Source organism: Carex rostrata, chromosome 12, assembly GCF_964058835.1.
Source record: "Carex rostrata chromosome 12, lpCarRost1.2, whole genome shotgun sequence".
Taxonomy (NCBI): domain Eukaryota; kingdom Viridiplantae; phylum Streptophyta; class Magnoliopsida; order Poales; family Cyperaceae; genus Carex; species Carex rostrata.
Window position 1 is genome coordinate 8,023,679 of NC_135929.1, and position 15,303 is coordinate 8,038,981.

Consider the following 15,303-nt stretch of genomic DNA (forward strand, 5'->3'; position numbering starts at 1 on the left):
TAGTAACGGTCAGATTTTTTTTTAGTTAATTAATAAGTACGGTGATTAATATCATTAATTCTGGCTATGATAGTCTCAGAGGACGTTATACACAATCACGTTTTCCCTATATCTCGAAAAAACTCATATTCGTTATTCATTTCAGATATTTATTTAATTAATTTCCTATTAATAAAAATTTCGGGTCTTATGAATTATGATGCACAATATGACTACTGAGTGCATCTAGTTGTATTTTGTTTCTTTCTTTTTCTCTACTTGTCTATGTGATATGTTTTTGCATATAGCTTTGTACAATATCTTCAACTATGAGTCTATGACTCAACATTGAGAAAGGGGAGGTAACATAATTGGCTAGAAAAATGTCCTAGAGTTGTTGTACCCAAAGATCGAGAATTCAATTCCCCTCACGACTTTGCAGCCTCTGTGAAAATTTAAAAAAAAAGAGTCCATGACCCAATATTTGTTGGGCTTACCTACAATTACCATAAAAATTGTTAAACTAAGAGTTAATATTATGAGACTGTGACAAAATTTATTTGAAATTGGTCTAGTAACAAAGGTACATGATCTTCATGTGAGAAGTTATAGATTTAAAATTTAAATGCGAGAAATCATTTCTTATAATAATAAGGGTATGAAATTTGAAGGCCTAACCTTTATCTTTCTTTTAAAGTGGCTTAATAAATAGTAAAAAAATTCAAAAAAATGTAAAATTTGGTATCCAAGCACATCTTAATATATAGATTGCATCTAACGGTTCGGATTGACTATTCGGACTTTGAAAACGGAGAAAAAGGATAAGGTGCATTTGGGTGCACAAAAATTTGAGTGCATTTGAACCCTCCTCTTCATTATAACATGTTTGTCTGTGAAATATCAAACATGCTTATAGTAAGTTTTCTTGATCATATTCTTGAAAATCTGATATTTTTTGTGAATTTTTTTTTGTTATATTCTTCAAAATCAGATTAAAGTTAGTTAGGTTTGATTCAGTGTCTTTTACGATGCGCACAGAGGAAATTATCATTAGGCTTCTATCATTTTCATCAAGTAAAAATTACTAAAATTATATCTACATGATACACACATCACTATGTGTTTTTAGTTTGTTTACAACTGAGTGTTTTTTAAAGACAATTATTGTCTAAATCTTATGCAACAGTTGGTTTGTAACTCTTTAAATTAATAACCGCCTACAGATTTTATTGCAATTTTTTTTTTTTTTATGAAAGCTGTAAATAAATAAAGACAGCAAATGAAAGTCATGAAGAAAGTAATAGCTCATAAAAGGAAATAAATAAGCAGTAGCTGGTGTTGGCATGGAGTTTGTATCCTCTGAGGTATTCCAGAGAATTACCCTCACTTTATAGTTTGAGATTAAATCTCAACTGATTTGGGATTCGGGTCACCATGGGGCCAATATTATTAAGCTTTGATAGGGCTGTATAAAAAGCTCGCGACTCGTGAGTCACTCAAACTCAGCTCGGTAACGAACTCGCTAACAACTCGTTCGTTTAAAATTCGAGTTATTCTGACTCGAGTTGAGTAACTCGTGAGTTAAACGAGTTGAGTTTGAGTTGGACTAAACTCACTCGTTACAACTCGTGACTCGTTTGATTGATGATTTTCTTCGTAATTTTTGGTCCATTTTATTTTCCCAACTAGATGTAATTGATTCAAGTTGACCCAATTCATTTCATTTAATCATTTTGTTGTGAATTGTTTGTTAATTCAATATTTACTTCTCATATTATTACATAACAATAGTCACAAGTTCAAATGTTCAACATTTCAACACCTTAAACGAGTTGACTCACGAGTCACGAGCCAACTCGAGTTACTCGCGAGTTGAATTCGAGTCAGCGAGCCAGCTCGGCTCAATAATCTCAACTCGAGTCAACTCGACTCACTATCTTCCGAGTTGAATTCGAGTTGTCCATAACTCGAGCTAACTCGGCTCGTTAGCAGCCCTAAGCTTTGAGATTCGTGCTAAGTTAAAAAAAAAACAGTCCAGATCTAGTAATGGTAAAAGATTCCCTTATCAGGTATTGGAGAGGATGTGAATTCGTTGGGATGTTGGGGTAAATAATAAGCCGACGCTTGATAATTTGGAGAATTCGTATCCTCTGAGATATCTCAAACTTTGCGTGACTTATGGAAAATCCCAACCGTTTAAATACGTTCTGCACGAATCTCAAAGCACACATAATACTGACCCTACATCACTCCCGAATAGGCACCGGACACGTCGGTCACGCAAAAGTTGAGATATCTCAGAGGATACGCACTCTAATTTGGATTGGTTTCTCTGTTGGGAATTTGGACGGGCCCAAACTTGAGTTGGGCTTTAGAAACAAAGAAAGCTATCAAAACAAATAAAAGAACAAAATGCAGTTCATTTCTCTCTGTTCGACTCTAGGGTTTTAGTAAAGAGAAGACGCGACGCGCGAAGCTAGTTTCAGAGGAAGAACTCCCCACAACCATGGCTGACGAGGAATACAATGATATGGACATGGGGTCTCTCTCTCTCTCTCTTCTCTCTCCTGGTTTTTAAATCCATATTGAAATGATCAAATTAAGAAATGGGAATACTGAATGATTTTAGTATATTGAAATCTTCTCAACCAGTTCTCCTGGTTTTTAAATCCAGAGGGAAAATTGAAGGATTTTAGTTGTTTCTGTGCGAGGTTGTTATTCAAGTAACTATCTGAATGGTTTTTAGAGAGCTTCTTCTTTGAGGTGAACAGTTCATTATTGATTTTGACCTGCTGCGAGCTCAATTTCGAGTTCTGTCTCAGTTTGTTGCTTTTCTGATTTTTTCCTCCTGTTTTCAAATTTTAAGATCATCACAACTACCTGAATGGTTTTTTTTCCATCACAGTGGGCTGTGAAATATCTGATTTTTCTCAGTTTTATTAGCTTGCCCAGATCATATGCATCAAGGTGGTGAATTGTGACGAGCACCTTTAAGCTCAGATCACCCCTTTGGTTGTTTTTTGCGTAATTTATTCATTTTTTGTTTTGTTTTTTTTGCTTAAGTGTCCTTGTTTATGATTTCTTCGTTCTCGCTTCTTATACCATTGTATGATCAGGTAAATCCTTAATGTGGCCGAATCAACATAGGTGGTAGGTGGTAGGTTACTTTTGTTCTTATAAAGCTTAGTCCTTGCGATGGTTCATCTTAGGTTATCTTACATCATTTATAATGTTACAAACAATTTCAATGTTGAGATTTATATATAAAATTACCATGCTTTAATATTTAGAACAAAGATTAATTAACCTTTTGCTTTGCTGAGATTGACCTTTCAGAGTTATATAGCGATTCCAATATCATGATCAGACTTCTCAGCCTCCTTTTCAAATAAAAATAAGTCCATTACGTTGTTCCTTATCTTATTGATTGAGACAACTAAAAAGATAATTTCATTTTATAAAAAGGAGAAAGGGTTTGACTCGGCTGAAGGCATGCTTACAGACTTTATTAGTAGCAGCCAAACCTGACGCATTTTGGTTTTCAATCCCTCTATTAGAGAACTTCTGAATAGTAACCAACTTCAAAAGGGATGGGGTGGGGGTTGCGGGAAGGAGGAGAAGTCATGACACTATTTTGAATTATGGGCAAAATTGTCCGTTAAATGTTTTACTATTAATATACTGTATTTTTAAATGATCAAACTAAGAAATGGGAAATTAATAAAATCATTGAGTTTAAATGGGGACATAGATAATTTCAAATTTTGATTGGGAAATATCTAAATCATGAAATTATGATGGGTATAGATATAAATTTCTCTATTTGGAAGTTCGTTGATGTCTCTTTGTGGGTACAATTTATTGGTGTGTGCAGTGGGATCCAAATGGAATTAGCTGGAAGGTGGGCTAGCTAGTTGCCTAATGGGGTCGGAATAGGTGGAATAGAGTGGATATTTTGCTGTCAAACTCTCTCAATTGCAACTGAGCCCCTTATATCCCATCCGGAATGGAGCATTTTACTCCATGGTGGGAGGAGGGGGGATAAAGGGTGTGGATGGAATAACTTTTTCTATAGAAATGATGGGTTGGAATCAGAAATTTAACTGGGTTAGAATATCTTATTTACTTATATCCTTCTATTTTTTAAAACTAAATTCTTTTTTCAATCGAATTACCATGTAGATATGAAGATGAGCCCCCAGAGCCTGAAATTGAGGTACGAACAAAGTTTTAGCCCTACATTTTGCTAATTAGTATTGCTTTGTCAGAGCTTGATGCAAATAAATAGTTAGGACACATGATTATATCTTAGTTCCAGTGCACGATCAGCCACATTGCATGTTATGAAATGCTACTTAAAACAATATATAGACCAAATAAAGTTATTTGGTAATCCTTGTATGATTGATTGAAACAGGAAGGAGCTGAAGAAGAGCTTGAAAACAATAATGAGGACGTACCTGAGGACGTGGTAGCTGAAGAGGATAAGGATCAGCAAGAGTCTAGCTCACGGGTCCGCAAGACCTCCAAATACATGACTAAGTATGAACGTGCCAGGATCCTCGGAACTCGTGCTCTCCAGATCAGGTCTGTTACATATAAATTCTATTTAATCACTGCATGTAACAAGCTTTTGGATGCTTTAGTATAAACTATAAACTCATTTTGTTGTTTAATTTTTTTATATCAGCATGAATGCTCCTGTTATGGTTGAGCTAGAAGGCGAAACTGACCCGTTGGAGGTAATGTTGTCTTTGTTGTACACAACTTTGAAAATTTTGTATGCTGGTTTCAAACATTATAGTTAAAATTCTTGGAATTAAGCATTTTTGTACTCATTTAAATCAACAGGTTTCTAGTGTGTACTCTAGATCTTAGTTTGGCTGCTCTACTTTGATTTGTCCCAGCAACATGTGAATTATTTAATTTTCATTAATGTCCAAGTTGGATAACCCTGTCCATTTCAAATTTAGAACAATAATTATGAATTGGTCTGTTGAAACTCGAAACTGTTTTTAGTGATTGTGTGTTTGCAAAGCCTATGTATTCACACTGCAATTGTAGTACTTCTAAATGTTTTTACAAATTAATTCCATACAATATGAAGTCAAATTGATTATTAAACACTTGGGAATCTCATGACCTACATGTGTCTGGGGACTGATTAATTGACAAATTGATTCGTAATGTGTGAAATTTGATTTTTCAATTAATAGAGTTGACCAGTTTGGACCAAAATGATTCCCCTCCCTCCACATGTGGAGCATGTGGAGGGACAATTCAAAGTTTGCCAACTAAATTAATACATGGTGTATAGTTAAGTGACCTCCGGTGAAATCATTTTTTTTTTCTATTTAAATTTTTAAAATTGATTATTTCTAGTATTAGCTTATTGCAGCATTCTTTAATTCGACTTTCATGATGCAAATCTTTAATTAAAGTTTGGCAATTTTGTCCTTATTGCAGCATTCTTTAGTAATCTGCTGCCAAATTGTTGTTCGCTCTCTGCATTATAAATTATCCAATGCAATGCTGATTCAAAAAAACGCATATTTTCTTAATTTATTCAGGATTTTATACCATACTAGTGTCTCATTTCATGTTTAAATATAGATTGCAATGAAGGAACTGAGGGAGCGAAAAATTCCCTTTACCATCCGTAGATACTTACCTGATGGAAGGTAACAAAAAAGCAACTTTAATTAATTGACTGGCCAAATGTGTGTGAATTGTATTATTTTCTAGATGGTTAGCCTCTTGCTGTTAGTTGAGTAATTAGGTAAGTAAATAACAAAAGCAGCACTTCAAATATGCCTACTAATTTTTACAACACAATTAAGCCGTTTGGTATAGATATCATATTAGAGAGATACAGGAGCTTTATTTTCACATTTTTGGCTGTCAAATGTTATGGTTCTGGCATCAATCTGGTGCCTCCAACTGATATATGCAAAATCTAGGGTTATCATGGATGTTAAAGAGAAAACATGATGTAACTTCTTATTTACTATTGCTACTTGACAGTTACGAAGATTGGGGGGTTGATGAGCTTATAGTAGAGGATTCATGGAAGAGACAAGTTGGCGGCGATTAGAAAAATCTATCTTTTATAATCGGTTGTTAAAAAACACCATCAGTTAAACTTATGTAGCTGTGGTTCCTTCGTCATATGTAAAAAAAAAGTATCATCGCCAAACTTTAAACCTAGTTTTCACTCAGATAGCATTATTGTGGTTCGCTTCGTGTTTATACACTATGATTAAACTCTGTCATGTTCAGTGGTCTTTATACTATTATCGTTTGAAGTTTCGCAATATTCTTGACATTATTAGGGCTGAAAGCAGTAAAGATGAAATGGCTACATGTCATGTGTAAATTACACATGACATGTAGCCAGTGTACAGTGTAATGCTAATTTTACCTGATGTTGTTTGTTAAAAGGAAGATGTAGGATTATAAGATTTGGATCCTATGATTCTCATACTCTCCTCTGTTGCTCACACATAAATATATTACCAAGTGTTTAGCAGAAAAAAATAAAAGCAGTTTAGGACCAATTTACTACTGGAAAAGCATCCTTGTATGAAACAGTCTGCTTCAAACCTGACAAACAAAAGGCCAAGTAGGTTATTTCGTCCAGAACCAGCTATTGTTCTGAAAAAACCCGGCCAGTCTAGGATCGGACCGGACCAACCGTGGAACCGGCCAATACCGACTCGGACTGTGGTCAAAACCCGGACTGGTCCGAGGATAAAGAGGGTCTCAGCATGGTTTTTGGTGTGTTTTTTTCTACTAGACCCATACTAACCCGGGTGGTTCTAAACCCGTGAACCTAACCGGACCATAACAGGATTAAACTCGGATCGGACCTAAACCGTACCTAAACCGGAGCAAAATCAGATTGGATTGTGGTCAAAACCTCTGTTTTTTTTAGATTGATAAATTCAAAATTTAAAGTTCAAGATTAAAAAAAAAAAAAAAAAGTTAGACCCATGGACTGGAACGAACCAAATCGGACCGGGCCGGACTATGGGCCGAACCAACTCGTGTGGGTGTGGACCATGGTCCTTAGCATGGGTTTGGGCCATCTCTCTAAATTTGGACCGTCTAATCTTAACCGTACTGACCCGTAGACCGGGGGGTTTTGGACCGGACCAGACCGTTTACAAAACACTAAACCGGTCACTACATGTCAAAACAAAATGGACCAAAAAATAAAAATAAATAAAGGATCCTGATATGACCAGCACACAGTATCAGCTTTTGCAATTGTCTATCATATGATCAGCACACAGTACCAGTTTTTGCATTGTCTATCAGGGAAGTACTTTAAATTTTAGATCATTAGATAACAAACCTCTCATAAACCTCCATGTAATCATAGTAATAAATATGCAACTTTGGATTAATTTGGGGAGATAAAAATCGGAAATTCGAATATAATACGGTTATAATTCGAAATAGTTCTGATTTCATATTGCAAATAATATGTCAAAATTTTGTACTTTGAGAAAGCACCAAAAAGTTTATAACTTTTTGTGAATAATTTGGATGTAAAACATGTATTATTCACAAAGTTATTAAAATTGCAAATAATTTAGGTATATAAACATGGATAGTTTCAAGATGCATTTAATTTGTCGGTTTGCTCGAGTTGCAAAAAAAAAAAAAAAAAAAATATAATTCGGAAACTTTATTTCTATAGATGTAATAAAGAACTATTCTTATTACATCAATGATAAACATGCTTAAGCATCTTATTGCAATCTGTTAAAGCATGAGCAATTATTCCAATGATAAACATGCTTAACATCTTATTGCAATATGTTAAAGCATGAACAACAATTATTCCGACGAAGAAGACTGAAGAAGACGCTTGGCGAAGTATTTGATCGTCTTGTCATCGACACGGCGGCACTCCTGAGTGAATTCCTCTAGTTGAGACCAGGTAAAGTTGGGATACAGCCGTTTACTGTTTGGTCCTACAAGAAGCGAATCATGAGCCCGGATCACCTTGTTGCGTTCAGGGTACACAAAGAAGGCAATTGATCGGCGATTAGAGTGCCGGTTCACTACCGCCCGGTGCACACAGCTCTTGTAGATATCATTTGTCATTGCCTGAAAGGTGTTTTCAAACAAATATGGACCATAAAAAAATATCGATTTTCAATAAATCTAAAAAAAATAGTAAAAATTTTCCAAAAAATGTAAAATTTGGTCTCCAGACACATTAATATGAAGAACAAGATGAACAATTTGGATCTGTTGTTTGGTCTTTGAATCCGATAATTTATAGTCTAATGTACAAAAATGTCTATCCATTGCAATGTACCGTAACCCATCTCTCTCTATATATTAATGTGCATTAAAAACCAGCAAAGACCATTGATCTTGCAAAGCAATCAATTTTCATACAAGGTTGAATTTCATTGTCTTTTCTAGCAAGTTTGCAGTAAAAAAGTTTCAGTAAAAGAAATTTTACATAGGTTGGAATGAAGAAAACAAAAATGTACCATAAAAGTGTCGCCAATATTGACGACGAGTGCACCGGGAACAGGAGGAACAGACTGCCACTTGCCTCCAGTAAAAACCTCGAGCCCTTCCTCGTCTTCCTCCTGGTGTAGTATGGTCAATGCCACAGGATCAGCATGCGGGCCCGTGCCTTGCGTAAGCTCCGGTTGAGGGCAACGGGGATAGTAATTGCACCTTGTTATGTACTCACAATCCTGGAAGAAGTCTCTGTAATAATCTTTACCAGTATCCAAACTCAATCCTAGAAGCTCCATGATAGATAATGTGAGGTTCTTCATGGCCTCAGAGTATTTCTCATAAGCCAGCCTGATACAAAGGACATTACATTGCAGTTTAAGTTTTTTTTTTTTAGTAGATTTTATTATCTTGTGATGGTTATTATATGAAGAAAAATATTTGATGAATTATTATAATCAATTAGTACTAAGTACCCCAACTTATCTTTATTGTAACAAGATTAATGAATGATTTATTTTCAGTTTTTTTTTTCCGAACTAATATACAAATCATACGGATTTCCAATTAATTCTCAAATTAACTGTAAATTTTACGAACTTTCCAATTATTCACGAATTATTTCTTAATTAATTATATAATTTCGTTTTCTTTTTTAAAGACTTCCAATTTGAATAAACTCCTTGCCCCATAGGTATTTATGTGATATGATACACTTACCCCATAGGCTCAAACTCCTTGCCAAGAGAAGACCTCAAATGCTCTGCAATGCTACCATCAGACCTAAAAGACAAGCACTCCTTCCATGGCAAATTTGCCGAGAATCGCTCCGAATGTGCCCCCGAGTAACCCCACATATTGTTTTTCTTCTGCATTGCTTTCAACTTGGTTTCCAATGGCATAGCGAAAAATTGTTCCGAAAGCGCTAGCGCCTCATTTAAAATTTGTGTGTCAATGCCATGGTTTATGACTAGGAAAAATCCATGGGTTTCGCATGCAGCACGTAGTGCGTTAGTTTGCACCTTGACTGATGACGCGTCGCCTGTCAGGACAACTTGTAGGTCGATTTTAGGTGCGTTGAGGATTCCCGTGGCGGGAACTGTCTCAGATTTCGGCCAAAAGAATTGCTCAGGAATGGTCGGTTTGTTAGCTAGCATGGTAGGGATGAAGATGGTGTTGTCATGGGGGACATCTTTGGAGATGTTTTGGATTTTTGAGGTGGACATGGAGGAGGTTGCCATGGAAGAGGAAAATAAGAGGTTTTCTATTTTGCTATTGTTTTTCTTAGGAAAGGAAATTGAAAAGTTTTGGGACATAAAATGTGTTTATATAGGACTTTATATACTAATCCATGTAAATTTAATACCTCCAATTTATACTTGAGTATATCTTTTTGACTGGACATTTTTTGTAACTGAACATTTTTTTTTTGTAACTGAATATTTTTTGTAACTGAACATTTATTATCCAATATACTTGAGTATATCTTTCAGCATATCTTCGCTAATTATTTCATATTTATTAATTTTTATAAAAAATAAATATCCCATCACAAGGATAACTATGATCTAAAATATATGCTAAAAGTCTGGATTAAAAGCAGGTATATAATGAGAAGTTACACATCCAATGAACAATATTTTGTACCCAAACTCTTTACATATCCATTTAAGAATAAATCTAAACCATTTGATTGAACTATTTAAGAATAAATAGTGATAAACTATTTTACACTGATTTAATCATGCTCTATTAAAGATAATAGGATGGTAGAAAAGTGGGAAAAAAAGTGAAAAATATGAAAAAAATGAATCAATTTTATTTCTGGAAAAGAAAATATAAAATCTGATTTTCGATTTCATCTCTTCTGGAGAATAGAGAATTGACTGTGTGAAATAGGGGAGGAAATAAACAGTAACAAAAATATTATGAAATATCAAAGATGGCAAAAAATAACAAAAACAAAATACCAAAGAGCTTCCACTGAGACAATATTATCTTTTTTCTTCTTCTTCTTCTTTTTTTTTTTTTTAAAAGATTGATAGTGGCTGTCAGTTTGAAATTGTGAAAATAACAATGATAATAATATTCAAACTCATGAATATAACAACTATCTATCTAGTAGATCCATGAAAATGTATCAAATCATTTGAAAAAAAAGAAGAAGAAACAGATTGAAATTCCCTACTGTGGCTCCAAAAGCAAGCTTTCATTCATCAGATGCTTCTGCAGCTGCAATCTCAGAATCCAAAACTGATATAAACTGTTGGCTAACATGTTTGGCAACAGAAACCATGTCAAGTATTACACTCGGGTCCAGCCCTGCCCCACCTCTCTTAGTCAAACCGCATATCTGTCCGTTTCTGTTTACCGAAACCGAAACTGCTGAGTTCATCTGTGACTCTTCCTCTGATGTGGCATCTACTATGTAGTGCTTCCCAACCTAGATATTCATTTAAAAGCCGCATGATAAGAATATTATATTAATTTAACTCTTTTTGGTGCAGAGATGTACTATTATACCTTGGTTAAAGTAACTATGGCAGGAACAGTTGAAGTGTCAAATTGAAGAAATTCTTCATCACTAACATCAACCTCAGGCTGCTCTTCAGGCGACGCACCAAGCACAACATTAACCTTAGGTAATCCTGTGTTAGTCAAGGCAGCCTACAAAAAAATAAAAATAATAACACAAATCAACCAAGGCTAGAATTAAAAGCACGCAATATATTATATAATATAGAGTGAGGTACTTGGCAATGCGCACATGGGTCTGCGTTGTGCATCCGTATCTTCGTTTTTAAAGTTCAAACAGTTGATTTGAACCATCCAACATGATTTTCATATGAAAATGTATCTGGAGACAATTTTATATTTTTGAGATTTTTTTTACTATTTTTGTAGATTGGTAGAAAATCAACTGATTGAAAGATTCTGGACCGTCTGAAAGTAGTGATTATTTACCTATCTAAAAAAATAGTAAATTTTTTTTTCAAAAATGTAAAATTTGGTCTGTAAGTACATTTTTATATGGCGATCATGTTGAACGGTACGGATTGACTTATTAAACTTCGAAAACTGAGATATAGATCCATAGCACGGACCAATTTGTGCATTGCAAAGTACCATAGCCTCACTCGTATTATATAATATAATCGCTGCAAGGTAAAGAAGTGTTTACCTTTATAGCTGCAGCAAGTGAATCTAGCAAATTTCCATCTGAACTGATAACAAGTGCATCAATGTACAAATCCCAACATACTTTTCCCTCTACTAGAACCAAAGAAGATAAATCTATTGCAGCTCCTGAAATAATTCATTATGGAAGTTAAGTAAACTGCCACGAGGCCTAAATTAACTGCATCAGCAACTGATTCTCGCATTGGATTAACAGCTGGCAATCATGCCAGTACGCCACCTGAACCTTTATTTCATATGGTTAAATCTCAATTTACACCGAGTTGTATAATTAATTTTAAATTATAGAGAAAGAAACAAGAGACTATAGAAAGAGGCTAAATTACCTGCCCCACTTTTGCCACCTAACAAGCATCTCTCAAGTGCAACTGAGAGTTCCATTGACAATTCTTCACCCCCTTTGCCCTAATAAAGTAATTTTTAAATTGAAGTAAATAAAGTATATCCATGATTCTGTACAAACGGAAGTACTAAAATAATAACCTCTGGTAGAAATTTGTTACCCCATAGATAGCTGCTGCAGTTGGGCTACAATCGACAAAAATAGAGACTTTTCCCTTGTCAGGGTGAAGAAGGCTTGGTTTACCCAGCTCAGCCTTGGAAAATAAAAAATGAAAAAGAGATAAGCACAAGTGATGCCTATAATAATAGCAGGATAAAATTAACAAAAGAGAAACAAGAAAGATTTAGTACCTTGATGCTTGCAATGACTTCAGTTGCGCCAAGCCTAACTCGAGCGGAACCATTAGCCTACCATGTTAGAATTTTTGGCAAATTGCAACCAAATTTCAATTTCGATAATAGTCAAATTTATTGGGTAAACTCTGCAAATTTGAAGATATCTGTGAAATGCAGATGCAAACCTGTGGGATGACTCCAGTTTCAACAGAGACTGATCGAAACTGGAGTCTGGTGCGGCCATCAGATCTAAGGTCTTGTTCAATCCCGCCCCTTAAAAACTGCTTCTCTCCCTCTGAAAGCCCCACCATTGTAATTTAATTGCAACTTTGACACCCCAATATTAAAACAATTGATCTTTGATCCTGCATTATTTAAAATAATGTAAACTTTATAAATTAAAACAATTGGAGCATCATACCTCAGGTGGTTCAACCTGAATTTTTGTACAGGTATACTGAACCTCATCTGTGCCAGTACTGGTACAGCTCACAATGGCAATGGCATAAGGTTCAGAGTAGTTGATAGTGTAACTGAACATATCCTACACAAAATCAAATATAAAGCTGGTTCTTAACCAAAACTCTGTACGAATTGTTACTCTTATGAGAGAATATTTTCTCAACAGAAATAGAATTCCTGTTACCAGTGAGTTCTTAGTCAAAAGTGTACAATCTGAAAGTGGTTCTTAGCCAAAGTACACTATTTGAGTTCCTCTATCATGCTGTTATAATGAATTGGTACAATTGGAAACTTACTGATACGATTATACTCCATATATTCATACTTACAATCAACATACCTCGATAAGTGAGCAAATAAAACAAAAAGCTAGTTGCAGAAGCTACTAGGACTCAAACCCAGATGAATCGAATCAGGATGAGCAGGTGAGGTTGAACAGACGACTGGATGAAATGGTTGGAATGCTCGGCAAATAGCTGAAACTCAAAAGGGTAGCGCTGATAGTTTTGAGGAGAGATTCGCACCAGAACGAAATTGGAGGGAAGAGACGAAAGCACGAGGTTTTTGGCTAAAACCCTAAAACCTACGGTGAGAACTTTTACTGGAAGGCGGAGGCGGGACGATAATTCATATCACCTAAGGTAACACAAAATTTGTATTTATATTGAAACCGTCCGATCAACTGTACCACGAACAATAAAGGCCCCATGCATTCCGTATTCTAATCAGACGGCCTGGATGAAAATTCAAAACTTGAGTTACCTCAGAGAATCTGGTCTCAGCCGGACGAAGAGTGCGCATTGCGCAAGTCGGAGAGGAGAACGAGTTATTGGGCTAACGGATCATGATTAAGTGGGCCGTAAGAGAAATTCTGAAATTCAATATTTTTTCTTGATCCGTTAGAGTGCTATTTTTAGTTTTGTAGACCAACCTTTTTTTTTTTTACTGCAAATTGGATGAATATATGTTGTCATTTTTTTATTTTTTGGTAAACCAACTATTTTAAGCTTGTACTCCAATTTTTCAGTTTGTGTTAAATATCAAAATTTATTTTCTTAATCTTTTGAATAAAAAAAGCCTGTACTGAAATTTCTGGATAAAAAGAAGCCTCTAGAAAAAAAAACACAATTAACACAAACCCTTGAGAAATCTCCTGACTCATGTTGAAATTCTATTGGTGCAATTGGTTTTCTCTAAGTAAACAAATAGAGATCATAACAAAAGCTCCGTGCAGAGAGCGTCTGTCAATTTACATATTTTGTGAGTAGAGGAGAAAGAACAAGTTAAAAATAAGAGAATATGTTGACCCTGCACAAAAAAGGCCCATATCATCTAATTTAGGCCCATTTTTTTTTCGGCCTTTTCTATTATTTTATGCTAAACATATGGCGGTGCAGTATAAACAGGGTTAATTTCAAATATTCATATAAAAGACCACGCAACTTTTCAGATTTCTTAATCCGATTCTACTGATCGAATGAATGGTCCGGATCTTACCACGAGAGTTAAATTAAAAAATAGATACGAATTCCACGCCCGGGAGGTGGAGCACTTCAAATCTATTTTGGGAAAGCTTAATTTCAACGGATCTAATTTTAATTTTACAAAGATACATACTTTCTATAATTAATCGCCGTTTTTCAAAATAAAACCTCCCTCCATGATCCATCGACCATCATAGAATTCTCCTTTTATCAATCTTGTTGGATTTAATTAATGGTACGCCCGTTATGGGAAATCCAATTCAATATCCGACCCGTTATGAATAGATGCCAACCCTTTATGAATAGGTGCATTGATTTTATATAAACCATTCATATCTCTCTCTCTGATAATAATCAGAAAAAACGTGTTAATAGTAACAACCAAAATTAGAGAGAAAAGATAGAGAGCACCAAGAAGCATTCTGTTAAGGATTGAAAGTTTTAGGTCGTGGAAAACGCAGGGCTTCCGGCTTCGGCTTGTGATTCCTCGCAAGATCCGCTTCCGCACGAAGATTAACGGAGTATTTTGTAAGTGTAGATGATGCTGAGCCAAGTTCAGCACAATCACAAATTAGGCATAGCAATCGTGCTAGAGTCCCTAAATGTCATTTTCCAATCGAAAATGAATCTTACATGATCGTCATGCAAGATGAAGAAGAGCCAAGAAATATTCGAGAGGCTCTCACTTGTCCTGCTAAAGAGAAATGGATGAAAGCAATGGAAGAAGAAATGGAGTCAATGAGATCAAATAGTGTTTGGGAATTAGTTGATCTCCCTGAAGGACGCAAGGCAATTGGGAACAAATGGGTTCTCAAGATTAAACGTCTAGCTGACGGCTCAATTGAGAGGTATAAGGCACGTCTTGTTGCTAAGGGGTATACACAGCAAGAAGGGATAGACTACGAAGAGACTTTCTCTCCTGTTGTAAGATTTACTTCCATACGGTTGATATGGTTGCCAGTTTAGATTTGGAATTGCATCAAATGGATGTTAAAACTGCGTTTCTAAATGGCAA

General features: G+C 35.3%; 3 protein-coding genes and 1 pseudogene across 4 annotated transcripts; 1 reads left to right on the forward strand and 3 right to left on the reverse strand.

Annotated features, from left to right (window-relative positions):
* The first annotated feature begins 2,374 nt into the window (after positions 1-2,374).
* Positions 2,375-6,289, forward strand: LOC144563097 (DNA-directed RNA polymerases II, IV and V subunit 6A-like). Its single transcript, XM_078312488.1, has 6 exons — positions 2,375-2,520; positions 4,162-4,195; positions 4,397-4,566; positions 4,670-4,721; positions 5,593-5,660; positions 6,004-6,289. Exons 1-6 carry the CDS (start codon positions 2,486-2,488, stop codon positions 6,071-6,073), a joined length of 429 nt encoding a protein of 142 aa, XP_078168614.1. The 5' UTR covers positions 2,375-2,485; the 3' UTR covers positions 6,074-6,289.
* A 1,535-nt stretch (positions 6,290-7,824) lies between these two features.
* LOC144563589 (gibberellin 20 oxidase 3 pseudogene) lies at positions 7,825-8,822 on the reverse strand (annotated as a pseudogene). Its single transcript, XR_013514383.1, has 2 exons — positions 8,493-8,822; positions 7,825-8,097 (listed from the first exon to the last, which is right to left on the reverse strand). The product of XR_013514383.1 is annotated as a gibberellin 20 oxidase 3 pseudogene (transcript).
* Positions 8,823-9,182: 360 nt separating this feature from the next.
* Positions 9,183-9,707, reverse strand: LOC144563590 (gibberellin 20 oxidase 1-A-like). The gene has a single exon (XM_078313076.1). The coding sequence runs from the start codon at positions 9,705-9,707 to the stop codon at positions 9,183-9,185; it is 525 nt and encodes a 174-aa protein (XP_078169202.1).
* A 752-nt stretch (positions 9,708-10,459) lies between these two features.
* Positions 10,460-13,299, reverse strand: LOC144563467 (3'-5'-exoribonuclease family protein). Its single transcript, XM_078312944.1, has 8 exons — positions 13,145-13,299; positions 12,528-12,707; positions 12,358-12,414; positions 12,168-12,260; positions 11,991-12,069; positions 11,648-11,772; positions 10,990-11,133; positions 10,460-10,909 (listed from the first exon to the last, which is right to left on the reverse strand). Exons 2-8 carry the CDS (start codon positions 12,651-12,653, stop codon positions 10,676-10,678), a joined length of 858 nt encoding a protein of 285 aa, XP_078169070.1. The 5' UTR covers positions 12,654-12,707; positions 13,145-13,299; the 3' UTR covers positions 10,460-10,675.
* Between the last annotated feature and the right edge of the window lie 2,004 nt (positions 13,300-15,303).